A 27,873-nucleotide genomic window follows, 5' to 3' on the forward strand; every position below is an offset into this window, starting at 1 on the left:
CAGAAAGCAAGAGAAGGAGAGAGAGAGAGAGGGGGGGGGGGGGGTGGGTGGTGAGTGAGCAAAGAAAGATCGAGGGGGAAGGTGTACTTGACAGGCCGAATACATTTTATTATCTAAATTGTAATTGATTTTAACTTTGTAAAAAAAGGGGGGGAAAATGAATAGGCCTATACTTAAGAAAAGAAATTGAAAGAAAAGGAAATTAAAACAACAGAAAAATTTAGGCAAGAAAGAAAAGAAGAGGCAAGACTAGAAATGAAAGAAAAATGCTTAGCTTTTGAGTTGCCGTCCTCTTCCACATAAACTAAGCACACATTGTTCATTTTAAAGGTTTTATCATAATACACAGTACTTAATTCAGAGGGTTTTTTTTTTTTTTTTATTATTTTTTTTTGTAGCAAACACCCCTAAATCGGAGGGGGCGTACAAAAAAGAGGCTCTTGACAAAAAAAAACACTAATGTATGGGAAAGGAAAGATAGGGGAAAGGAATGGAAAAGGAGGATGAAGATCGAAGAAAAACTAAAATAAGATAAATTAAATTAAGTGACAATTAGTGAGGAAAAAAAATGAACAGACATTGAAAGAAAATGAGTATTCGATTCTTAGACTCAATCGCCATTGGCTAGAAGTTTATAAGCCTTTAACGATGGACACTTGACTCGTACTCCTGTGCTCTGCAAGTTTGCAGGCGAGGCCACATAAAGAAAAATAAGTTTGCGGGCGAGGCTTTTTCACTTGTCGTGCATATAAGCGCATATGGTCATGGTAAGCTAGCTAGTGCAGAATTCGTCCTATTTAATTTTGATCGTGCAATGCCACTGATCTCGTAGAGAGTGCAATGCGATATCTCTATGAATGCGAACCTCCCCACTACTTGCTGCCGACCGCCGAAGATGGCGTGGTCCCATAGAGATATATACTTAATCTCTATGCGTGGTCCTTAAATTAGGATGCCCGCCATCTTCGGCGGCTTGAATCAAGTACCGGCCAGATTCTAGACTACATCATGCCTTGCAGTTGAATCGGCGCAACAGTCATTCGTTCCCGAACCAATTTGTATACGTTGCCAAATTTGTGCCAATATCAACTTGTGTTTTAAAGATAAACTTGAGTTCTGGTAATGCGATTGCATTGTGAAAGAAAAGGTGTGGAATGGATCAGAAAAGTTGATCATATAGCATGTAAGTAATGGTGTGTAATGCAAGGTTCTGGAGTCATCAAGATCGTCATAAATTTGGTAAAGTAACAATCACTTACACAGAAAGATGTATATGGGACAACACGCATGGTGTCGGGGCTAGTACTACCTGATTTCCTTGTCTTTCTATGCTCATTACTCAGCCAGTATACATTTTCTTTCAAAATTGTTTGGCACATGACATTTTTATTTGTAATCTTGAACATTCAGTGTAAGTTTCGTTAAATTCTGTGAGAATTCATTTTCTTTTTTACCAGAACTCAAGTTTATCTTTAATCGAGAGATTTTTGATTTTTTAGTTACTAGCTCAGTAGCTGCCATCGTTTTTTGTTTGTGTATTTCACTCAAATGTGATTATTTACAAACTCTCTCCCAACACTCGATCAGCTGTTAGGCTCTCCCTCTTTCTCTCTATCTCTCTTCCCCCCCCCCCCCCCCCCCCCCCCCCCCCCCCCCCCCCCCCCCCCCCTTCTCTCTCTCTCTCTCTCTCTCTCTCTCTCTCTTCCTCCCTTGCTTCCCCACTCCCTTCTTTTCCTTGCTTTTCTGTCCTCCGTGATATAGTCCAAGTCTACGTCTTCCATCAAAGGGATGACATCACAATTTTTGATCGCATTGCCAAGTTTGTCTCAAAGATTCCGATGAGATTCTCGGTAAAGTGAAAGAAATAATATGAAGAATAATTCTCCTGCATCCCGGAGAAAGGTTTGTTATATTCAGAGGCGGGCGGCTTCCATAATGGGGCACAAAAAGGGCACCTTCAAAGGGAAATTTTAAAGCCAAAATATACAATTTGTTTAGACATAGGCTAGGTATATACCCCTATAATTATTGTGATTACATTATCAGGGATGATTTCAATATGTATTTCTCTTTATACATCGTATACGATATTGCTTAATCATAAACTTTGCAGTGGGTGCATGTGAGTCTGAAAATTCATTTGCGAGCGAGGAAAATTCTAAGGTGAGGTCGCAGTGCAAAAAATTAGATGAAAAATCCAATCCTGATGGGGTTGGCAAATTCTCATAATGAAAGACTGAAAATACCTTTCAACATTTGAGAGCATGATTCCAAAAGGAGCTAAATCCACTTTTTTATAAAAAATTGAGTTAGCTGTCTTAAAATGATTTCTTACACGGGGACAAAATGCACTATATCACATTCAAAAATTTCATTAGGAAGTATGACAAAATTTAGGTACAATATCATGTTTCATTCCAAAAGGAGCTAAATCCAAATCGGTTTCATTCCAAAAGGAGCTAAATCCCTGGCACTCATTTTTTGGGCCCAGTAAATCACCTTTTTATTTCTCCGCTTTCCCTTTAGCCATGTACCTTCATCTTGTTATGTGGTGTCGCCATGGACCAATAATATATGATAAGAAAAAAAAATCTACCAGTTATTTCTGATTTATACTATTTTTTTTTTTAGATTTTGTGGATTTAGCTCCTTTTGGAATGAAACTGTGATATGTTGTTTACTTTCTTTTCAAAAGGTTTTTTTTTGTGATTTCACTTTCATTATTTAAAAGGAAAGGTTCGCTACTAAATTTGATTAAATTTCAGTGATTTTATTGAGAAAATATGAAAAAATTGCAGGTACCATATCATGTTTCATTTCAAAGGAGCTAAATCCACGAGAAAAAAAATCTAAAAATTTAGTAAAAATCAGGAAAAACTGGTAGATTTTTTCTTATCATATATTATTGGTCCAGGGTGACACCTTTAACATATATAACAAAATTAAGGTACATGGATAAAGGGAAAGTGGAGAAATAAAAAAAAAGGCGATTTACTCAAAAGTACCCAAAGTGGATTTAGCCCCAGTTTTTGAATGAAACTCTTCATATATACGCGAGCAACTTATGCAGAATGAGCGATTTGAAACGCACATCGTAAACGCTCATCGTAATCGCAGTTCCACGGTGTAGTGTTTATGCTTACTTCTCTGGCTCCTCCAGGCAATTCTCACTGGGTGGCCTTAATTGGCCTTGCAGCTGGATTCGCAAACCTGCACTGTGCATGCTACGTAGACCCACTAGAGGTCAGTGCGTTGACCCCATTTAAACGCGTTTACAAATTGTAAACGCATTTTTGTGAGTTTACGATCGGCGATCGTGATCGCCGTTTTTCGGTGATTCTACAAAAGTGAGAAAGGACGCAACCGTGTTTTAAACTAAACGCGTAACAGATGCCTGATTCTGGCCAGAAAAAGTTGAGCATAAACACGCCCCGAGTCGCTTGAAATTAAAGGCCGCGTTTAATGAGAGGACAAGGGGACACTTACCGGAATGGATGAGACACTTATTAACAGAGGAGAGAAGCACGGGGCAAGGTACAAAGGGTACTTATCAGAGGTGAAATTGGGACACTTCTTACACCTAAAAAAAACCTTTAAAAAAAGGCACTCACTATAGGGATGAACAAGGGCTACAAGGCACTTATGAGAATGTGAATTAGGCACTTGACGACTAGAAAAGAGGCACCCATCAGATTTTGATAGGGGCATTGAAGAAGTGAAAGGGGGGATTTATGAAAAGGGGACAGGTTCCTTATTAGAAGGAAAAGGGGCAAGTATCATTGTTAAGCGGGTAATTATACGAGGTGAAAAGGGGCACTGACCATTATGAAAAGAGGCACTTATGAGAATGAAAAAGGGGCACTAATAATAAAGGCAAAGTTAAAAAGTTATCCCAGTTAAAAAGAGGTAGCTATTAAAAGGGGAAGGGGGACTTTCAGTTAGATTTGAATAGGCCAATGATCAGAGATGAAGGGGGCGCTTATCAAAAGTGAAAAGGGGCGCTTTTCGTACCTGAAAGGGGGTACTTACTAGAGATTAAAAAGGGCACATATGAGAATGGAAAATGGACACTTATTGAAAAATAAAAAGGGGCACTTTTATCAGAGGTGGAAAGGGGAAGGGGCACTTTAAATAATTAATAGGGGCACTTGTCACATTAAAGGGGCACTTTTTACAATGTCAAAGGGGCACTTTTGGGGTACTTGAAAAAGTGGAGGCGGAGCGCCGCCTCTGGTTTTATTTCTTAAACGGCACCTCTTGGCCCAACCTGGGCATGGGAGAATATTGCAGTAAATATAGTACGAAGATAATTTACAACTAAGACATTGAAGAAGAAAACAAAAACATTATGAAGTATCTTACTAAAGAAAGGTTCGTTGGCAGCAATCAACACGCAGTAAATATAAGGCAACAATTCAACAAAAAGACAACAACAACAACAACAACAAACTTAAGTAAAACTATAAACTCAATAAGATAGGGAAGATCTTTGATTCAGGATGTAGGAAAAACATAGGACATAATATCTGGGTCGAATAGAATATTGTACTGAGTCTTTGTAAGACGAAGCCGCTCGGATAAGCAAAGCGCATGTAAAATATTAAACCACATGTTTCCACGATATTTTGCACACTACACGTAGCCTACACATACACTACGCTTGTCTTCGACAATTAGGTGGCCGTTAGCTAAGATTGTTAAAACAAAATAAAACAGTAACAGAAACGTCCTCGTTCCAAGTGAGCCCTTAATTCTCTGAACTAAGTAAAGCCAAAGGACAAGATGTCGGACGACTGGCGTTCTCCTTCGGGTGGGGTGAGTTTTCACAGTTGATTTTCACTTGTTCGCTTTTCTATTTTTGGGGTTGTGTGCGAGATGAACATGATCATGATGAACTTGAACTTGGCTGAGTGACAGTGCAGTGATACAGATCTGCCAAACACATACGATGCTGACTGTAAATTCAAATTTGATGATGTGTTAAAGTTTAGATGATTAATGCTTTCAGCATGTTAAGTGAGTGATGCAAGTGCAGGATCATGTGTAGCAATAACTTCAGGAAGCTCCGAGTCTGACGCTGAGCTCCAGTCTCCAGACCAGAGCCTTCTGAATCTGAGAACGATTCAATCAGCGGGTTAGGTCAAATTTTTTTTCAAAATGAACCTTCATACTAAGTTACTTTTATTGTAAAGTTTAAGATATTTGAAAAATATCAGTGAAAATTTGAACGAAATCGGGCAAGGAATAAGGAAGTAGAGTGAGTCTCCGGTTTGCGGCATCGCCCGGTTTGCGGCCAGGGGTATTTGTTTCAAAAATAAAATGAATATGACTCGATAATAATCATTGAAACCTACCGTGGATTCCACGGTAAGTTCTGCTTTGCCGAAAATGTCCGTAGCAGGTGCTCCTATCGGTACGGAGTATCCGTCAGCGATGTCGGAAATCTACGGCACCAGTCGCCGATGACAATTCCAGCAGGTGCTAACTTTTAAGTTAAGAGATCGAGGCATGACTAGATCAATATTGTAGCTCTATTTGTCCGATATTTGTCCGATTGGAGGTGAAATTTGATGTTTTTGTGGAAGTATGATGGCTGTGGTCTGTCTCCTATCGCAGATATTTTGATTGTGCCACCGCATGGCTAGTTGCATGGGGTGACCGCAAACCGGCACGTAATTACGTGTTTTTCTGGTTTGCGGCGGGGGGTGTTAATACACACATAACATGCGGGATCGTGTATGATGGTATGTGTGCTGATGTGTGTACCCCCTATGACCCGATAGTTTCTAGTAGTACGTACCCCCGTATGGGATGATCCATTCGAGGAAAAGGTGAAATTGTTTAAAACTTCACAAATTTACCGTAGCAACAGATAAACATGAGAATTTGGGTTACCCGTAGTTATTTGGTACATGCTTTCATCGTGACGTAGCGCATAAAGCTTTGTGACGTACGCGTGCCGCAAACCGGTACTGCGTGCCCGCAAACCGGGGAACTCGAAGCATTTCGAAACATGGTCAATGCTGACCACGCTGTGGGTCAGTTTGGTTATTTGTGACTTCTATTTAATAAGTAAGTATATGGACTCTTTATTGAGGGTATTGAAGTATTCTGTGAGTATTCCAATAAAAATAGAATCGGCAGCTCCCGCCGATCGGCCGCAGACCGGAGCCACTACTCTAGACTAAGAGCTTTTTGAAATGACTAGTCTCTAGAGGGCGGTATTCAATTTGATGACATCATCTGTGGACAACTCTCCATGCCTTTTGTACATCAAATTTCATGTTTTTTTCTTCTTTCTTGTGATTGAGATAATGTACTCCCCTGAAAGCAGGATATAACTTTTGTTAGAATGCAAAATGATATTCTAGTTTTCTACTTCACATGTTATGAAGTCAGATCAAGAACACAAATAAATACGAAAAAAACAAAAAAATGCACGCAAAATGATATTCTAAAATGATATTCTACTTCACATGTTATGAAGTCGGATCAAGAACACAAATAAATACGGAAAAAACAAAAAAATTGTGAAATTTATGTACAAAAGGCATGGAGAGTTGTTCACAGCTGATGTCATCAAATTGAATACCGCCCTCTAGTGACTAGTCATTTCAAAAGGCTCTAACTTTCTTATTCTTTGCCCGATTTTGTTTAAATTTTCACTGATTTTATTCAAATCTTTTAAACTTTACAATAAAAGTAACTTAGTATGAAGGTTTTGGTTTCCCTTAAGAAGAGGTAGTAGATCCTAGGCCTTTGACTTAATATGTTTTTCGACTGCTCTGAGTATCCGTCCAACCACTTGAAATTATATTTTGAAGAAGTTTTGAGAAGAAAAAGGGTGATTTTTCGTTCGAACTCGACGATTCATCCATCCATGTTGTATCGTCGATTTAACATGGCGGAGAGAACGTAGGCATGCGCGGTAGCGGCGCGGCAAATATGAATAACGGTGCCATAGAGTGCCATCATTCAAAATTGCTGAATATGCACGAGGTTGAGAAGGGTCTTATTTTGATTCATTTTAGACCTAGAATCTACATGTATGTTTTTCACCATTTTTTGAAATATGTGAATGAAAAATGTAATAATGATAATATATTTCAAATTTCAAGACTCACCGATGTTTCTATCCAAACATACAGCCCCTCTAAAACTCTACAATATTCATATCATTTTGGTATATCATGAGTACGCCATACATACGCATGCATATTGCGCGATGGAGCATCTGCTAACTGAACGCGCAAAACCTGACCACGTTGTCTCGGCAATATATCGCCATTCACTTATAACATGTACTCACTTCTCGGTTGGAAGCGTACGCGGTCCGAATGCATATTTATGTGCGCGATGTAACCATGGTTTGTACTGAGCGAAGTTCACGCCTCCCTAATTAGCCGATTCAAAAAATGTGGGAAGGGTATTTTCAAACTGTTGTGCCGAATGATCCCTTGGGGCTAGCGGGGAAAAAAGCACCTGGATATTATCCTTAGGCCTACGTCTAGCCCTACTTTAGCCGCGCATCAGGAAAGTGGCAAATTTTGGAGCTAGGATGCAAACAACATTTCAATCACTGTTTTAACCAAGATATTTTTTGGATTTTGGGGGTGTGCCCCCTTGGGAAATATGGAGAAAAACTGCACTTTCATATGACACCTCATTTATTGAGTTTCACCTTCAGGATCACGAGGAATTAAGGTTTGAATTTCAAATTTTTTCATAAATTCATTGACCAATTTTGCATGGTTGCGCAATGCACGTAGACCACATAGGGATGCGTGCATCTCTATGGGGAGGATTTTAGCACACAACATCGGGTGCGCAATCAGACACCCTATCCAATACAATGTATGTGTGAAGTGCGTCACCTGTACAATGCATGACATGTCGGTGTGTTTGGTATGATTTTTACTATTGGCATTACCATTGCGCTCTATGCTTTTATAAGTGGGTCAGCCAATGGGAGAGTGTTAACTCGCTGTACAGCGCTCAGTGCGTAAAGTTCTACGTGCAGGCATGCTTCTCATCGTCACACTCCTTGGTTTCCTCATTCCTACTCCAGACCATAAACTCCACCCAAGTACATGTCACTATGAACATGACAGACAATGAAAGCGGACAAAATATACAGTTCCTCAGGTAGACAAAGGGACATCCCTTCACTGCTATTATGTAAAAATGTGTAGAACAGGTGTCACATGCATATTCACCTGTTCTACACATTTTTACATAATAGCAGTGAAGGGATGTTCCTTTGTCTACCTGAGGAACTGTATATTTTGTCCGCTTTCATTGTCTGGCATGTTCGTAGTGTGTAGGTGTGGACGCTAGTGCATGTGACGAAAAAGAGAATGCCGGATGCAAAGTGCTTTAGCCTTGACTCTCGAGTTGTTGAGTCTTTGACACTTCAAACAAACCTCATATGGTCTACCTATGAATATGAACTTGATGCCTTATGGACCAGACTTTGTCGAGAAAGTAGCTAAAACAATGCCTGGTCCTGGGTCATATGTACTTGGATGATAGTATTGTGGCGTAACCGGGCTCTGCCGGGGTAGCGTTCTCCTTGCAGTCTCTCAAAACCCGGTTCACGCTCTCGACAATCATTCATCAACTATATCTCTGTGGGCTCTCACAAAAGTATATCGTGTAAGAATAACGTGGACTAGCTCTCATTTTACGCACTCCCGTAATCACTGAATGTCTGACAGGAACTCAAGAAACAACACTTGCACAGTATCTGCAGTTCAAGTAACTTTACTCGTTCCTGGTAACGGACCTGTCGCAACGACAGGTCAACGCTGACTCACAGATCACAACTATACAGAACCTGTCCCAAGGACAGCTGAACGCTGACTGACTGACATCTCACGATGTCCACAATTAACTATAACGCCCTCTATGTCCTACTAAATTACTGGGCTAGTATTCTCAAATCAGAAAGAGAAGAAGAAGAAAGAAAAATCAATTTAAAGAACGAACGATTGGAAGAAAAATTACAAGGAAAAGAAGAGAAATCAAGAAAGAAAAAAAAATGGGGCATATTTGATTTGGAGTACCGTATTACAGTAAGAAAAATCAACTTAAAAATGAGAAAGACTTGAGATTTTTTAGAGAAAAGAAAAAATTCAGGTCCGCTCAAATCATTGGAAAGGATCACAATGCAATTAAATATCTTCTTTTTTTTTTAGAAATCACAATAAATAATGCCTTGTTTCTTCTTTTTATACAGGGTGGATCCAGCTATGGAAACCGCAGTTATGGTAAGAAACTAAAAATGTCACTGCAAGAGATGAAATATCCCTCATAATTTCTAGTCATTTGTAATGTATTTAACCCTGCATCCTGACGGTTCAATAACCTAAGAGGAGATTCTTTACCTCTTGTGCACACTCCTTCTTAACTAGGTAACCACATGACCATCCTTCATAACACATCCCTATTCGTCTTTAGTTCTCTCTTCCTCTTTCTACCCAGTGGTCTTCACCAGACACACTCCCAGAAATATAGTTGTGAAAATAAGAAATCAGAATTTGTTTTCTGGTCCTCACCACCTTCAGGTGAGGATTCAACACTGAATGTCCAGGTCTAAAGGCGGATGGCAGATGGGTAGCTGCTTTTAACTATTTTTGTATTAGATTATAACCAATCCAACTTAACCATCTCATCTTATCACGACTATCTTCAATTTAAAAAAAATCTTGATTTATCTTAATTTTTGGTAAATTCCTTGCTTGAATTTGTGTTTAAGAAGCTGACCTTGCAGTGAATAAGTTGTTACATTAGGTTGGTATATTGCAGGAAGAGACAACGCCCCTCTTCGACCCCCATAGCATTCTTCTTTTTTATTGTAAAAGTTGATGTTTCAATGTATACGTGTGTACCTTATGTTACATTTGTATATTTTGAAAGTAACTTGAAATGTAGCCTTGTTAATTATTTTGTTTATTCTGTTTTAGGAGGAGGAGGAGGAGGACGTGGTGGTGGTGACAGGACTTGTTACAACTGTGGCCAACCTGGTCACATTTCTCGCGATTGCCCACAAGGTGACTCAAGTAAGTGTGGGAGTTATTGAAATTCATTTCTCATCCATTATGAAAACCAATGTCAAATTCCACTCAAATTTGAACTGTAGAGGTAATGAACTGATTAGATTCTGGGGTCATTGTGTCAAAGGTTAAAGGTCATGGGGCTCATTATGTATGCAAAAATAGCTTGTGATCCCATTATCATTAGAACCGATGGTCAGATTACCATCCAACTCAAGACATGTATATATCTGGCAGAGCCAATGAACTGATTAGATTTTAGGATCATGGGGTCATTGTGTCAAAGGTTAAAGGTCATGGGGCTCATTATGTATGCAAAAATAGCTTGTGATCCCATTATCATTAGAACCGATACTCAGATTACCATCCAACTCAAGACATGTATATATATCTTGCAGAGCCAATGAACTGATTAGATTTTAGGATCATGGGGTCAGAGATCAAATGAAAATGAAAAATAGCTTGTAATCTCAATATTCTGAGAACCTGTTAATGGATTACAATCAATGTTGAATTTTAAAAATTGCTTCTATTTCGGTTTGTAAAATCGTTCCATGAGAGAGAGGCATCATTTTCGACTGCATGCAGTCGAAGATCCATCTATTTTTCCTCAATCGTAAGTCTGATCATAGACCTATTATGGATGGACATTCAACGTGATTCTTTCTTTGATCCAATGAGAGTTACCGCCTTCTGATTATGTGCATCTTAATGAGAACATTCAACTGTTTTAACAATAACGATTGCTCAAGCATTTTTGGTCATTGACAAAGGAGCAGTTTCCCTCTCTTGGGTTTTGTTTGGATGGTGTGCTCTGTAAGAGTGTGTCTTAAATAAAAACATCACCAATGGGAGCAGCAAAGTTTAAAAGCAGACGATTTTGGTGATTTGAAATGTATTATTACTGATTCGCACACACCCATGACCTTATAAGCCCTGTGCGTTGTAACTTTGGAATATTATTTGGAAATTGGGGGAAACAGATTTTAATTCACAACCAATCCAAATATAACCTCTATCTGGTAATATCAACATGTTTTTCAAAATAAAATACAGTACACAGAACAACAATGATTATAAACCAGAACTACACATTGATTTCCCATGATTCAAGCGATTGATTATCTTCTGTGCATGTAGATTAAGTAAAATCACTATCTTGATTCTGTCCCGGCTTATTGGCGGTGACCATCATGAGATCAAAGCGAAAGAAAATTGTATGGAATATTGAGACGACATTGAAGGAGAGAGAATCACAATGAATTTGTTAACTAAACGACGAATGTCCATCTGTAATTTGGTCTATGGTCTGATGAACTTTGATTTCATATGAGATTTATCTTTATAATTTGAGGTAAATTACTTGCTCAAATTTGTGCTTAAAATGCTGATCTTGCAGTAAGGCTGCGAGGAGTAAGAGTACTTGCACTGTTGACAACTACTCGAGTACGATTTCTCATACTCGAATACTCAGCTGCCATTTTTATGTATGTACCTTATGTTACATTTGTGTATTTCAAAAGTAACTTGAAACGTAGCCTTGTTAATTATTTTGTTTATTCTGTTTTAGGAGGAGGAGGACGTGGTGGTGGTGACAGGTCTTGTTACAACTGTGGCGAACCTGGTCACATAGCTCGTGATTGCTCTTCTGGTGGAAGTAAGCGTGGAAGTTATTGAAATTCATTTTTCATCCATTATAAGAAATGGTAACAATTTCAAAGCTTGTGTAAAGACTTGTTCAGTCATGCTAATTCATCATGGGAAAAGAGCAAGTTTGTTCAATTTTCTCTTGAAAATAAATGTCAAATTCCACCCAAATTTGAACAGCAGAGCTAATGAACCGATTAGATTTTGGGGTCCTGGGACCCGTTTCACAAAACTTTTTGTCAGTGACAAATGACAGTCTTTGTTATAAGCTACTGAAATCCTTGCTTCTGATTGGTTATCAGTAGCATTGTCATTAATTTGTTGTAATTTGTCATTGAAAAAAGGCTTAGTGAAACGCTCCCCTGATGCCAAAGGTTCAAGGTCATGGGGCTCATTATGTATGCAAAAATAGCTTGTGATCCCATTATCATTAGAAGCGATGGTCAGATTACCATCCAACTCGACATGTATCTTGCAGAGCCAATGAACTGATTTGATTAATTTTAGGATCATGGGGTCAGAGATCAAATGAAAATGAAAAATAGCTTGTAATCTCAATATTCTGAGAACCTGTTAATGGATTACAATCAAGCTTGAATTAAAAAAAAAATTGCTTCTGTTTTAGTTAGTAAAATCGCTCTATGAAAGAGGCATCATTTTCGCCTGTCGAAGATCCATCTAGGTTTGTTATTTTTTTCCTCAATCGTAATTCTGATGAACTTTGATTTCATATGAGATTTATATTAATGATTTTAGGTAAATTCCTTGCTTGAATTTGTGCTTAAGAAGCTGAACTTGCAGTGAATAAGTTGTTACATTATTTTGGTATGTTGCAGGAGGAGACAACGCCTCTCTTTGACCCTATAGCATTCTTTAAAGAACACATTGTAGTGAAAGTTGAAATAGAGATCAGTTTCAATGTACATGTATGTATGTTTCATATATGTGTATTTCAAAAGTAAATTGAAACGTAGCCTTGTTAAGAAACAGAATGCTATTATTTTGTTTATTCTGTTTTAGGAGGAGGAGGAGGAGGACGTGGTGGTAGTGATAGGGCTTGTTACGGATGTGGTGCGACCGATCACATGGCTCGTGAATGCCCCAATTCCAAAGGAGACTCAAGTAAGTGTGGGAGTTTTCGAAACTCATTTTTCATCCAGTATAAGAATTAGTAACAATTTCAAAGCTTGTGTAAAGACTTGTTCAGTCATGCAAATTCATCATGGGAAAAGAGCAAATTTACTCAATTTTCTTTTGAAAACAATCGTCATATTCCATCCGTACTTTTCATTTTCAGTTTTTAATGACTCATTAGAAGTAGACATGCAAACACAGGTTCATTGATACTGCACTAATTTAACTGCAGATTCAATGAATTGATTAGAATTTGGGGTCAAGAGGTCAAATGTCATGGGTGTCATTATATGCAAAAATAACTTGTGATTGCATTATCATAAGAACCAATAGACAGATTACCATCAATAGTAAATTGAAACATAGCCTTGTAAAATGGAATGCTTTTTTTTATTCTGTTGTAGGAGGAGGTGGTGACAGGGCTTACGGATGTGGCGAAAGAGGTCACATGGCTCGTGATTCGACCCCCATAGCATTTTTCTTTTTTATTGTAAAAGTAGATGTTTCAATGTATATGTGTGTACCTTATGTTACATTTGTATTAGGCTTGAGTCGGTACGGTCGATCACACCGGGACCCGACCGTTGCCGTCGGGTCCCGGTTTCGTTTTTTGAGAACCGACGCTCCGAAAAAAATAATGAAATATGTAAGAAATTGCAGTTTTGCACACCACTAAAATCATTCCACCTTGAAACTTAAGTATTTAATTGTTACCAATCATATTCTAGCTCATCCTGAATCAATCCGAACTGCTGATATAAATATGGGTTGCAAAGCAGTTCGCCCCATGGGGTTGTTGTTGCCAGCTGCTAGCTAGCTACTGTACTGGCCGGGTCTCTCGGCAGGATTAATAAATCAGGTTGAAAGAAACATTAATGTTTGAATAATAAAACGCCTTTCTAAAAAGTATTTCTTTACAACATACCGATCGAATAATTTTTAAAAGACAAAATGGATATTATTTCTTTGATTTTGAACACCGCATGTTTCTTTTAAAAGCTGAAAATTACTTGGTAATCACAAGAAGTTTCGATACGGATAGCTGTTGCAAGGCAAGTTCAGACTAGTCTCGGAAAAATGCGCAGTGCTCCTCGTAGTTAGCTGTAATCCGTGCCAGAACGAACCCAAACAAAGACGTGATCGTAACGAGAAAAAAATCATTAAAAACTACGAGAGCACAATTGGAAAGACAACTACTCAAACTTATCGTAAACAGATACATAACTTGGAGGAATAATACAATAGTTGTCCAAGAAAAGCCACATAAATAGTGATATTTAAGGAGTTACTATAGGTACAATCACTATCGGAATGGGCCTGCTGATATGTCCGAATTACACGTTATTTGGTTTCTAGCCTCGTGTTCTAACACGAGGCTAGAAACCAAATAACGCCCTCTACGGTAAAAAGCAGTATAACAAAGGATTCGAGTATTTGCAGCAAGCCCCTTGCGATAAAAATGTACCCAGTTACTCCTCGATTATCACAATTTCTTTGGCATTTCTTGGGCGATTATTGAATTCTTTGTCCAAGTTATTTATCTGATTATCGTAATTTTGAGCAGTAGTTGTCTTTCCAATTGTGCTCTCGTAGTTTTTAATGATTTTTTTCTCGCTACGATCACGTCTTTGTTTGGGTTCGTTCTGGCACGCATTACAGCTTACAAGGAGCACTGCGCATTTTTCCGAGACTAGTCTGAACTTGCCTTGCAACTGCTATCCGTATCGAAACTTCTTGTGATTACCAAGTAATTTTCAGCTTTTAAAAGAAGCATGCGGTGTTCAAAATCAAAGAAGAAATATCTATTTTGTTTTTAAAAATTATTCGATCGGTATGTTGTAAAGGAGTACTTTTTAGAAATCCGTTTTATTATTCAAACATTAATGTTTTTTGACCCGATTTATTCAACCTGCGTGAATCAAAATGGCGGCTCGATCGTTGTCTTTCTATTTTTGCTCCAGTTTTTTTACTTTTAGAGGCACGATAATGGCACTAAACATCGCCAATCATGGATAAAAATAATGTCAAATGGAAGAATATACCGATCTGTGCCGAGGTATGCATGTGTCGATTTATTTGACTGATAAAAAAAGGTCACTTTTAAGGGACATACTGATGATATGCGCTTTTTATAGAGGCAAGTGACAAATCCTGCGAGCTGATTTCGGGACACCGGGTCCCGATCGGTGCAAGGCCGTCGGGACCCGGTTTATGAAAATCCCGACATGACTCAGGCCTAATTTGTATATTTCGAAAGTAACTTGAAATGTAGCCTTGTTAATTATTTTGTTTATTCTGTTTTAGGAGGAGGAGGACGTGGTGGTGGTGACAGGACTTGTTACAACTGTGGCCAACCTGGTCACATTTCTCGCGATTGCCCACAAGGAGACTCAAGTAAGTGTGGGAGTTTTTGACATCTTTTCTCATCCGTTATAAGAAATGGTAACAATTTCAAAGCTTGTGTAAAGACTTGTTCAGTCATGCAAATTCATGGGAAAAGAGCAAGTTTGTTCAATTTTCTTTTAAAAAACAAATGTCATATTCCACCCATATTTTTCTTTTTTTCAGGTGTTTTTAATGACATGTTAAAAGTAGACATGAAAATGCAGTTTCATTGATACTGCAGAGCCAATGAACTGATAAGATTTTAGGGTCGTGGGGTCAAAGTTCATTGGGCTCATTATGTTATGCAAAAATTGTTTGTAATCATGATATTCTGAGAAACTGTTAATGGATTACAATCAAATTTGAATTTTAAAAAATTGTATCTGTTTTTGGCTGTAAAATCGCTCTATGGCATCCATCTAGTTTGTTATTTTATCCTCAATTGTTAGTCCGATGAACTTTGATTTCATATGAGATTTATCTTTATGATTTTGGGTAAATTCCTTGCTTGAATTTGTGCTTAAAAAGCTGACCTTGCAGTGAATAAGTTGTTACATTGGGTTGGTATGTTGCAGGAAGAGACAACATCCTTCTTTGACCCTATAGCATTTAAAAAAAAAATAAAAGTTGTAGTGAAAGTTGTAATGGATATCAGTTTCAATGTACATGCATGCGTGTATGTTTCATTTGTGCATTTTACTAGTAAATTGAAACGTAGCCTTGTTTAGAAAATAAAATGTTATCTTTTTTATTATTCTGTCTTAGTGGGAGGAGGACGTGGTGGTGGCGGCGGCGAAAGGACTATCACTATTGTAAAAGTAGATGTTTCAATGTATATGTATGTACCTTATGTTACATTTGTATATTTCAAAAGTAACTTGAAATGTAGCCTTGTTAATTATTTTGTTTATTCTGTTTTAGGAGGAGGAGGAGGAGGACGTGGTGGTGGTGACAGGACTTGTTACAAATGTGGCATAACCGGTCACATTTCTCGCGATTGCTCTAATGGTGGAGACTCAAGTAAGTGTGGGAGTTGTTGAAATTCATTTCTTATCCAGTATAAGAATTGGTAACAATTTCAAAGCTTGTGTAAGGACTTGTTCAGTCATTCAAATTTATCATGGGGAAAAGTTTCATTATTCAATTTTGTTTTGAAAAGGTTCTTGTGCGTGAACTTTCATTTGAGAGAGACTGCTATACCAAATAATATAAATCCCTTGGATGAAACATGGGTTACAAATTTGTTTATTTTTATGCCTCCGTTACGAAGTAGCCGGAGGCATTATGTTTTCGGGTTGTCCGTCCGTCCGTACGTCCGTACGTCCGTACGTACGTACGTACGTACGTACGTCTGTACGTACATACGTCCCGTTGTCGTGATCGCGTTATCTGAAGAACTGGTTGATGGATTCCTGCCAAACTTTGGTCATATATGTATCTTGTAGAGCCGATGAACTGATTAGATTTTGGGGTTACGAGGTCAAAGGTCAAAGGTCACAGGGCTCATTATGTATGCAAAACGAGCTCGTGATCGCGTTATCTGAAGAACTGGTTGATGGATTCCTGCCAAACTTCGGTCATGTATGTATCTTGTAGGGCCGATGAACTGATTAGATTTTGGGGTTACGAGGTCAAAGGTCAAAGGTCACAGGGCTCATTATGTATGCAAAACGAGCTCGTGATCGCGTTATCTGAAGAACTGGTTGATGGATTTCTGCCAAACTTTGGTCATGTATGTATCTTGTAGAGCCGATGAACTGATTAGATTTTGGGGTCACGAGGTCAAAGGTCAAAGGTCACAGGGCTCATTATGTATGCAAAACGAGCTCGTGATCGCGTTATCTGAAGAACCGATTGATGGATTGCTGCCAAACTTAGGTCATGTATGTTACTTGCAAAGCTGAAAAACTGAATAGATTTTGAGGTCGCGAGGTCAAAGGTCAAAGGTCACAGGGCTCATTATGTATGCAAAACGAGCTCGTGATCGCGTTATCTGAAGAACCGATTGATGGATTGCTGCCAAACTTAGGTCATGTATGTATCTTGTAGAGCCGATGAACTGATTAGATTTTGGGGTCACGAGGTCAAAGGTCAAAGGCCACAGGGCTCATTATGTATGCAAAACAAGCTTGTGATCGCGTTATCTGAAGAACCGATTGATGGATTGCTGCCAAACTTAGGTCATGTATGTTACTTGCAGAGCCGATGAACTGATTAGATGTAGGGGTCACAAGGTCAAAGGCCACAGGGCACATTATGTATGCAAAAACAGCTCGTGATCGCGTTATCTCAAGAACCGATTGATGGATTCCTGCCAACTTAGGTCATGTATGTTTCTTGCAGCGCCAATGAACTGAGTAGATTCTTGGTTCATAAGGTCAAAGGTCATGGGCTCATTATGTATGCAAAAATAGCTTGTAATCACAATATTCTGAGAACCTGTTAATGGATTACAATTGAACTTGACTTCGAAAAAATTTCTTCTGTTTTGGTTTGTAAAATTGCTCTATGACGGAGGCATCATTTTCGACTGCGCGCAGTTGAAGTTCCATCTAGTTCTAGATGCATTTTTGTTGTAGACACCCACAGACACTGCTCCTTGCAGACAATTAATCATCTCTGTGTAGTTTCCGAAATGATATTATACCTGAGCTTTTGGCAAGTTGTGATAAATGTCAGATTGAACACAAACCTCATATTCCAGCCATATATTTTTTTCTTCAGGTGTTTTTAATGACTTGTTAAAAGTAGACATGAAAACACAGTTTCATTGATACTGCCTAAATTTGAACTCCTACCTTGCATCACAAAATGCTCCCTAGAACAAAAACCAATATACTAAATTTGTCAATCTTGGTATCATGTGTTCATGTGAAGATCCACCCTCCATTGGTACCAGTGAAATTTTCCTGTATTATCATACCTGCCAACCCTCCCGCATTTTCCGGAATATTCCGCATTTCTGGAATTTTAGGACCTTAAAATGCGGGAGATTCCGCATTTTGGAAATTTATGCCAAATTGGGCTTGTTTTTGCCGCCATTTGTGTGAGAGCTCTCGTATAGTATACTGTGTGTGTGTTGATGGCAGCGAAAGCTTATTTGGCTTGTAATGACGGCTTTGCAGCGTATTTGTGCCGGAATATTCTGTTTTTCTGGATTTTTAGGACCCCAAAATCCGGAATATTCTTTTTTTTCAAAATTTCGATTTTTTTTTTTTTTTTTTTTTTTTTTTTTTTTTTTTTTTTTTTTTTTTTTTTTTTTTTTAAATTTTTTTTAATTTTTATAATAGGTCTAATTATTATTATTTTTTTTTTGTTTATTGGTGTTGCGTAAGCCAAATTAAGCTTGTTTTATCATTTGACGCGGTGTGAGAGTTCACGTATTGCGTGCGTTGTAGGGCTGCATGATTGAGCAGCGAAGTTGTATTTAGATTGCACAGATTTACCGCGTATTGCCAGTTACACTGCAGATTTCTTATTTGCGAAGACATACCGTGCTAAAAATTCTTAATTCTCATTTTCAAATGTTGGCAGGTATATCCTTACCGAAAAGGCAGGCCTGCTTATAGCCTGCATCAAGCCTGCATAGCTGCTTAAAGGCAGGCTAATTCCTTAGCAAGCACTGACCTGCAAAAACGCCGAAATATGCAAATTAGGCAGGCTTAATTTAGCCTGTACATTTTAAAAGCAGGCTTATTTTAGCCTGCAAAATCATTTTAACCTGCTTAATTAGCCTGCAAAATTGCCCTGCTTTTTTAGCATGCAAATTAACCTGCTTTGTTAGCCTGCAAAAACGCTGAAATATGTAAGTTATGCAGGTTAATTTTAGCATGCTAATCTAAAACGCAGGCTAACAAAAATGAAGATATTCGATTGCCATCACTATCAGTACAAGACTTCTATTGGTATATCGACTTGGGTAGAGGAACGAGGGATAAATTGATACATCATAATCAATATTTGCAAGTGTCCACCGATAGGAATATTCTAATCTCAATTGCATTAGACTGACTCCATCACAAAGATCATTTGAAGTTAATCCAAGATTGACTTTTGTAAAAGTACAGGCTCATACACGTATATATAGAAAACATACATGCTATTTCTAATTGGTTAGTAATCGTATAATCAATTTATCTATCGCTAAAACGTGAATGTAAGTGTGATCAGACAAATAATCTATTGGTCAATAATTGCCAAAGAAAATATCACAAAATTGATATGTGCATTAATTGTCATAATTTGCTTAACAATTAATCATGATAAATGTATTTTTCTGTGAGACGTGTAAAGTAATAATGAATATTCATGAGATACGTATTGCAGGTTAATTTTAGCATGCTAATCGAAAAGGCAGGCTAATATAAATGAAGGTTTCTATTGGTTTCTATTGGTCCCATTGGGTTCAATTTATATTGGTCCTATTGGTCCTATTGTTTCTATTGGTCTTATTGTTTCTATTGGTTTCTATTGGTCCCATTGGGTTCAATTAGTCTTATTGGTTTCAATTGGACCAATTGGCCCCATTAGACTTAAATGGGACTTCAATTGGACCAATCAGCCCCATAGACTGTAAGGTTTTCAATTGGTTTCAAATATATCTTTTCTTCATATAAGTTGGAATTTACTCCAATTACGATAAACACAAGACTATATCAATGTTATAACTATGACCTAAAAGCATTGCTCTCTCTTTAGGCTCCATCATATTTCTTCCTTTATTTAACTTAGTCTTATGTATTATTCTGTTCGTTTGTATAAATGCATCCCCCCAAAAAATGATTACAAAAAATGTAACATCCCAAATGTAATGAAATAAACATGTGAAATATGAAAATAAACTGAAATTGAAACTGAATTGGACCAATTGAAGTCCAAAATAGGGCCAATTGGTCCAATTGAAACCAATTGAGTTCCCATTAAAGTCTAATGGGGTATAGGCCAATGGGGCCTAGGCCAATTGGTCCAATAGGGCCAATCTGTACCAATTGAAACCAACTGAAGTCCTATTAAAGTCCCATTGAGACCAATTAAAACCAATTGAAAAAATGAAAATTAAATTGGTGTTCAATTGGTTTCAATTGGATTTTTGTCTTGGGATGCCTTCCCAAGCGCTCAAAACCTCGCTTACTTGGCTTTCTATGAACCTATTTTTGTTTAAACTCTCGAATCACCCCTGATATATAATATTAAACATGCTTGTGAAAAATAATCTGCATGCTACATGTAAAAAGCAATAACAGGTTAAATTTGTGTTCTAAACCTGCTCAGAGGACATTTCTTCAGATTGCAGGTTTAACAAATTATGATAGAAATTTACATGCTAAAGATTAAACTGTATCTCATCTGGCATGCTAAAGATTTAACCTGCTTAAACTGTATTTTGCAAAACGCATGCTAATTTTTAAACTGCAGGCTGAGATTTAGCCTGCTTAAACTGTAAGACTGTGTTTTGCAAAATGCATGCTAATAACAGGCTAAAATTTAATCTGCTAAAACATGTAAGACTGATTTTGCAAAATACAGGCTAAAATTTAACATGCAATAGAGTAATTAGCATGTATTTAAGAATGCAGGCCAGACGCAGGTTCAAAGCCTGCGTTTTCGGTAAGGGATTATTGGAAGTATGCTAATCAGATTTTGTTGTTGGGGGGGGGGCTGTATATGCCCATTTTAGGTAATTTTGAGAATACAAGTTAATGTCATTCATTTACTAACAGGTTATTCTGATAAGTGCTACAAATGCGGAGATTCGGGCCACTTTGCCAAGGAATGCTCTAAATAACCCAGATACAAGAAGTAAGTGTGGATCCCATACTAGGCCTGAGTCAAACCGTTTAACCGACGGTTATCCGACCGCATTCATCAAAACCGTTTAGCATTTCTTGCTCCGTTTAACCGTTATTTGCATACAGTTTGGAATGTGCTAATAGCCGATGATAAAGATAATCAAAGAAACCGCAATGTAATGTTACACCCTGTCCGCTGCGCGCCAGCTTTCTGGCAGCAGTAATCTCCATGAATGAATTTGTAAACAATAAAACAACCATGCCCTCTTCCCTATTTTCTCACCCTCTCTATTCCCTTCTCTCTGCAATGTGTTCATGTACCTTTTCTTATTACTGCACTCTCAGACAAGCAAAGTTCTAAATGTTTACACATTCGATGGTCAGTTCCTCTCACATCCTTTCTCCCCGAGTCTCTCTCTCTCTCTCTCTCTCTCAATATTAATATCAATCCCTTGCCGACTCGCCCCCCTAAAATAATGTTCATATATAAATAAAATACAAAAATAATGATAACAATAATAATTTAAGTTTTAGAAATATCAATCAACAAAGTCTTGGACGTTGTGAGTAATTTAAGTTTTTGATCACACACAGCCACCCTTTCTATCTAGTCTCACTTGTCTTACTTCTTCATTCTCTCATGTCTCTGCCTGGTCCATGCAGCTCTCTTTCACACACACACACACACGTACACACAAACCTCAAACATCGTACACACCACCCTCAAACATCGGCGCCCCACACACTTTACATGTGCATACACACAGATGGAGAGCACATGGCTTCTTGACTCCCACTGAACTGTGAAAGCACGTGCGGTCACCAACCTGTAATTTATGCTGGTATCAAACTCCACCCACATAGCTAGAGAACCTTCCTGATTGGTCACTAACTTGGATCAGCTCATTGCAGGGTGTGTCTTGTTACACACTTCCACATCATTTCATATGGCAATGATACATGCAGCAGGGACCTGCTAGACATGTCCTTGCATGAAGGGAGCTCTCTCCCTGACCACATGCAAACATTGCATTGCAAAGGCATATATAAACACGTCACAGATCAAGCTATCTTCACAGCGTAACTTTATTTTTATTATTATTATTATTTATTAGGCCAATCATAAAAGCACAATACAAATACATTTTGACAGATCATGCAATACATAAACAATACAAGAGGAAAAGGGAGGGAGCAACGTGTGGGCCAGGGCTCACAAAAGTGAAATTCAACACTATTACCCGGAGGCATGTGAGCCCTCACATGTTGCTCCCAAATCAACTTATATATATTATAAACATAACATTGACTTACATACAATATTGCACATTGTTTGAAGAAAAAAATACATCTTAACTCCCCCCCCCCCCCCCCCCTCCCCCTCCCCCTCCCCCCTCCCCCTCCCCCTCCCCCTCCTTCCAAAAATTAAAACAAAAATGACAAATGTATTACATCGCATACTCCTACAAAGATGGATATCACTTAGATGTACCAAGGAAATTATAATCATTATGATACAAGCGGCATTATATTAAAATAATAAGGAATTCAAGATAAAGAGTAATGGAGGCTGGTATCTTCAACAGGGTTGAGAAAAATCATTGAAATCAGACATAGCGTATTAGTTATAAAAGACGCAGGATATAAAGCTTAGAGTATACAATGCCCTAAACAGTATTAACATGCAAGTGTATAAATGATGTAAGATACAAGTTTAACGATAATAAAATATAGTACCTAGCTCAGTGTTTAATATATAGGCCTGAAGAAAGCATGTCAATATATCAGTAATCATATTAATATGTAATAAAAAAGTAAGATTAATTAAGTACAATACAAATAATCCAGCATCATGCATGGTATATAATAAGAAGAATAAACGGAAACTAATAAGAGGGTATAAAGTGAAGTAATTACATGTATAACCGGATGAGATAAAACTACAACTACGAACTATCTAATATTGCTGTTTTTGAAACGCGAAGAAAAGAAGACAGAGAGGATATCACTGCCTCATCTTTGACACTTATGGGAAGAGTGTCCCAAAGTCTTGGAAGTCGCCTTGAAGGAGAAAAGAACAGAGTATTTGTACGAGAAGGAAGATGGCGAAAGGACAGAGTGTGGGGACAACGGGGATTGATGAGCATGTTATCAAGGAGAGCTGAACAATTACATAGACCGTATAGACATTTCATGGCAAAAGAACACAAAAGGTAGTCTCTACGAGAAGCTAGTGTATACCAATTGAGAGAGCGGAGTCTCTCGTTGTACGGCATCACTCCACGAGCTTGCTTCAGTGCAATGCGCGTGGCGGTTCTCTGGATCCGTTCAAGTTTGTTTTCCTGGGAACATGTCATTGGGTGCCAAGCCGGAATGCCATACTCTAGTAACGGGAGTACTAGTGCTTTGTAAAGACAAAATATAGAGTTGGATGAAGCGCCACGTGCAACAAGTCTTATGAAGCCAAGGAGGCGATTCGCCCGAGACACAATCGCATCCACGTGCGAATTCCATGTCAGGTCGGAGCTTATAACTACGCCAAGGTATCTAAATGTGGAAATGGGATCTATGTGGGTAGCACCTAAAAGATAAATAGGAGGTTCAATCCGCTTTTTTAGTGTCACATGCATAATCTTGGTCTTTGCTGCGTTGAATATCCAGAGATGCCAACCATTACGGTTTCGCCGTATTTGTTACGGTTTTAATGCTCTTGTTACGGCGTTACGGTAAACAATCAAAAGGTTACGGGAAACGATAAATAAAAGTACATTATAGCGAATGCCGCCTTATCACATAGTCTCCGTACACAGCGCTGCATGTTGCACGCAATTACTCATAAGTTCACTGAATTTGACTACACTGGATAGGCATTTTTCACGCACATGGTCCGTCCGCCGCCATCTTGTTTAATTCCGAAACAACACGGCCGCGTCATTACTGTTTTGATTCTGGTATACGGGCGGTCGTGCATTTTGTGGGGGAGCATGGTAATGGATGATTGTGTGCGCGGCGCCCGCCCGCAATACCCATTCAAAGTATAGTAGCGAAGACTTCGGTGATTCAGCGGGCGCATTGCAAGTGCGGTATACGGTGTGTTGTTGTTCATGAACGCCGGGCCTAGCGGCCTGGGCTGGTGTGTCTGTGGTAGTGGTGAGTGTACGTGTGCGTGTGTAGGATACGAGTTCTGCCATTTGACTGTGGATTTGAATTTGCTGTTAGACGCTTGAACGAGGTGTTTTCTTCCTGAATATTATCATGGATTCACTCAAAAGAGCAAGTACCAAAGGAGGAGATCCTTTGACTGCAAACAGTTATTAAAAAAAAATTTATGCACATCTTTATTTTGGACTTAAAAATGGTAGGTGCGAAATGCAGTAAGAGTGATTGGGTGTTTGTGTACGTTTTCCGCGAAAATTATGCTGCGGTGTCTTGCGTTACGGAAAGACCCCCATTTGTTACGGACAAATGTGGTAAATGTTACTGACAGCCATCCTATAGGGTTGGCATCTCTGGAATATCATGTTGTTCCTAAGGGCCCACAAATGCAGAGCATTTAGATCATCTTGGAGTTGGACTTCGTCCGTCGGAGATGTGATCTCTCTGAACAAAAGTACATCGTCAGCAAAGAGAACACATTGGGAAAGAACTGAGAGAGGCAAGTCGTTGACAAATAAGTTGAACAGCTTTGGTCCAATGACACTCCCTTGGGATACCCCTGATTGGACGTCGGTCCATTCAGAGGTAGAGCCCATGAAGATGACACGTTGAATCCGACCAGAAAAATTTGCAAGGTTAATCATGATATCAGATTCAGATGAGGAATAATAAGACATTTTTTATGTTGTTTATTACTGGTCTCTGTTTATCAGGATGACCCAATTTGTGCCATAGTCCGGCTCGGAATACTCAGCCCGACAGTCTGAAGACCATCAGGCGTTCCGAGTTACATCGCTATTACAAATACTGTATTTTCACTTTTTCAGATTATTATTAAACGGTTAAACGAAACCGCCCGTATACTTTTAACGGTTAAACGTTTAGCGCAAAAACCGTAATGACTCAGGCTTATCCCATACCCATCTTTTGTTTGATATATTAAGCAGAGCTGCCAACCAGTACGATTTTTAGAAGTAAATACGATGGTACTATTTCTCTTTGTGTGGATTTTTTGAATGTTTGTGTGTGTACCATTTTCAATGGCAAATTGCCCATTCTCTCATGTAAAGCCTCGGTCACAAATGCCATTACGAACTGCTACGGATGCCGTACGAACGATTTTCAGACAATGGAAAAACGGAGATTTGTACGAACCTTTGTGACCGTAGCATAAAGTGTCCTAAAAGCGCATCTCACATCGGCAATTTAGGGATATTCATATGTTCATCGATTAGAAAATCATGCATATTCAACCAATGATAAAAAAAAAATTAAAAAATCTTCCTGTATGTAGGAACTTATGCAAATTGGCAACCCCCCCCCCCCCAAAAAAAAACAAAAAAAAACAACAACCACAAACATGCATGTTCGAGGTGAGAAAGTACTTATCAATCAAAAATAGGATTTTTTTTTTGGTGGAGAAAAGGAGAGGATCGTGTTCACTTGGGGTTGGCAGCTCCACCTGAATATAAGAGGCATTAATCCGCGTGTCAGTCCATTTTTTTTTTAAATCCAATTTTTGTCATGAAAATACAACTTTTGGTATTAAAGAATACAGTTTTTGAATTCAAGAGGTTGGCAGGTCTTATTAAGGCATAGCTTTGAGACTTAATTTTGTAAGAAGTTATGTATTGTATTTACTTGATATTCTGTTTGATTGGCTTACCTTATCTATGATCAGGCTTTTCTGTTAGTTACTTTTGTATTGTTTTATTTATTTTGTTTTCCTTTGGCTTCTCTGAATTTATATATAAATATATTTTTCTTTTTTTTCTTTTTCAGTGGCAGCCCCCACAGGCCGATAGCCTACAAGACCAGGTTCCCACAAGATCAACAAAATAAGAAATTACATAAGGAACATGATGTTCAAGTTTCAAATTTATATGTTTCACATTTCACATTTCACAGAAATCACATAAATGACAAAATTAGAACATAATATGAAATATACTCAAAATATGACATTATATAATCAAGTCTTTGTAAAGACTTCAAAATCAATTGAATTAAATGGTAAGTTATACAGGGCGAAATGTGATGATAGGTCCTCCTAAATAACAACTAATATTTGATTGAAGTTGTTAGAATGGTGAAGTAGGTGGGCAAAAAAGCCTTAACGTAAATATACAAAGTGAAACTAGCAAAAATGGCAACGGCAAAGAAATTAATTTGTACCAGAGTGAATGTCAAGTTTGTCACTTTAAAATATTGTGATCAACCGAGGCAGTGAAAAAGAACAATCGTGATAATGTACAATAATCAGTAGACTGTAGCCTAGACCCAATATACCATTTCCAACATGCATTCAAAGTCAAACCCATGCATACCTGCTCCCAGAGAGCCCCAAGGCATGCAAGCACATTCACCTGTGCCACACCCATGCCTCCCCTGCAGTGTCATTTCGCATAAATTAGTTTACCAGGCTGGACAAGCTACATGGCTTGTCCGACCTAGCAACAACTGATGTTTGCAAATGACCCCAATAAGACAAACAAGGACCATGGACAGTTTGGTCCCCAAAGGCCCGACAGGAACAGGCATGCATCAATCAGAACATTATTATCGTGTGTAGGTCGTACAGAGGTGACAATATTCATCGAATGTAGAATAACATAAGTACTTTATTTACAATGTGGGTCATATGAATTCAAAAATCAATGTCTACGTTGACGCTTGACACATTTCAATGATGGAGTATCTGTTATCTCCTTATCGGCGCTTTCCAAAGTGTGGGTCCTGCTTGGATTCTTGTTTTAAGTGCAAATACAGTACAGTAAAGGTGAAAATAATCATTTTGTCTTGTGGGATATGATGGACAACGTTATTTTTTATGAACATGGGAGTAAAGAACTGGTAGATCACAATTGTTTAGCTGGTACATGAAGATTCCAAGACAATCATAGTACAAATAAAATATTTTCAGCATGTTGTCAGTACGAAAATATCTATCAGTATGTGAGCGAAAATCAGCAAAGTTAGTTGTACGTATTAATCTTTTTTATTAATGAATATGTTATCAAAATTTACTTTCGAACAGTTCCCCCCCATCCTAATAGACCATAATTAAGATAGGTGATAATGATGAAGCATATAATACATGAGAAGGAAAATGACGTTTTAGTGTATGTATAATACCTGTATTTCTTGAAAAAAAATTACACAAATAATCAATATGAACATTCCAGGTTAATTTACAGTACAGTACAGGCGAAGAAATGTTGTGGAATTTGTCTTGGCCAAACCAAGTCCATTTATTTGAACACACTAACAGGAATCTAGTCAAATTGACTCAGAATACATTGTTTTGACAGTTTAAATCTACTATTTTAAAGATGACTTATTGATGAGTTATAGGTTAAAATTATTGAATATTGGTTGTATTTAAAAAAAACTTTATCGGCAGTCACAAGAGCAAGTATTTTCAAAGCATCGTTGCAGTAAAAGAAAATCCCTGTCATTATTGATACTCTTCAATTTTTCTCTGTTATCCACCTATCCTAAATGTTTATTTTTTGTAAAGGTGTTGTTTGGGTGGTATGTTTTAAAGTGATTAGTGATTAAAAATAATGAACCTACACATTCCACTGTCTGCTGTATTATTTTTTGAGATGTATATAGAACAGGTGTCTATGAATTAAAGATGAAGTTGTGTTCTGGTCATGCGATTGCATTGTGAAAGAAACGGTGTGGAATCGACCAGAAAAGGT

The 27,873-nt window shown here is 38.1% G+C and overlaps 1 protein-coding gene across 11 annotated transcripts; it reads left to right on the forward strand.

Moving 5' to 3' along the window:
* The first annotated feature begins 4,576 nt into the window (after window positions 1–4,576).
* Window positions 4,577–27,745, forward strand: LOC581822 (DNA-binding protein HEXBP). Of its 11 annotated transcripts, none has more exons than XM_030995988.1 (11): window positions 4,586–4,815; window positions 9,239–9,269; window positions 9,966–10,061; window positions 11,629–11,712; window positions 12,723–12,824; window positions 13,241–13,246; window positions 15,141–15,230; window positions 15,993–15,998; window positions 16,143–16,241; window positions 20,942–21,020; window positions 25,949–27,745. In XM_030995988.1, the coding sequence occupies exons 1-10, from the start codon at window positions 4,783–4,785 to the stop codon at window positions 21,004–21,006; spliced, it is 612 nt and encodes a 203-aa protein (XP_030851848.1). In that variant the 5' UTR covers window positions 4,586–4,782; the 3' UTR covers window positions 21,007–21,020; window positions 25,949–27,745. The 11 variants fall into 11 exon arrangements, with proteins under 11 accessions (XP_030851854.1, XP_030851856.1, XP_030851848.1 ...); XM_030995986.1 differs by having other exon boundaries at window positions 4,592–4,815; window positions 11,626–11,712; XM_030995994.1 differs by lacking the exon at window positions 11,629–11,712 and having other exon boundaries at window positions 4,577–4,815.
* The last annotated feature ends 128 nt before the right edge of the window (window positions 27,746–27,873 follow it).

Source organism: Strongylocentrotus purpuratus, unplaced genomic scaffold (assembly GCF_000002235.5).
Source record: "Strongylocentrotus purpuratus isolate Spur 01 unplaced genomic scaffold, Spur_5.0 spur5_scaffold_3, whole genome shotgun sequence".
NCBI lineage: Eukaryota > Metazoa > Echinodermata > Echinoidea > Camarodonta > Strongylocentrotidae > Strongylocentrotus > Strongylocentrotus purpuratus.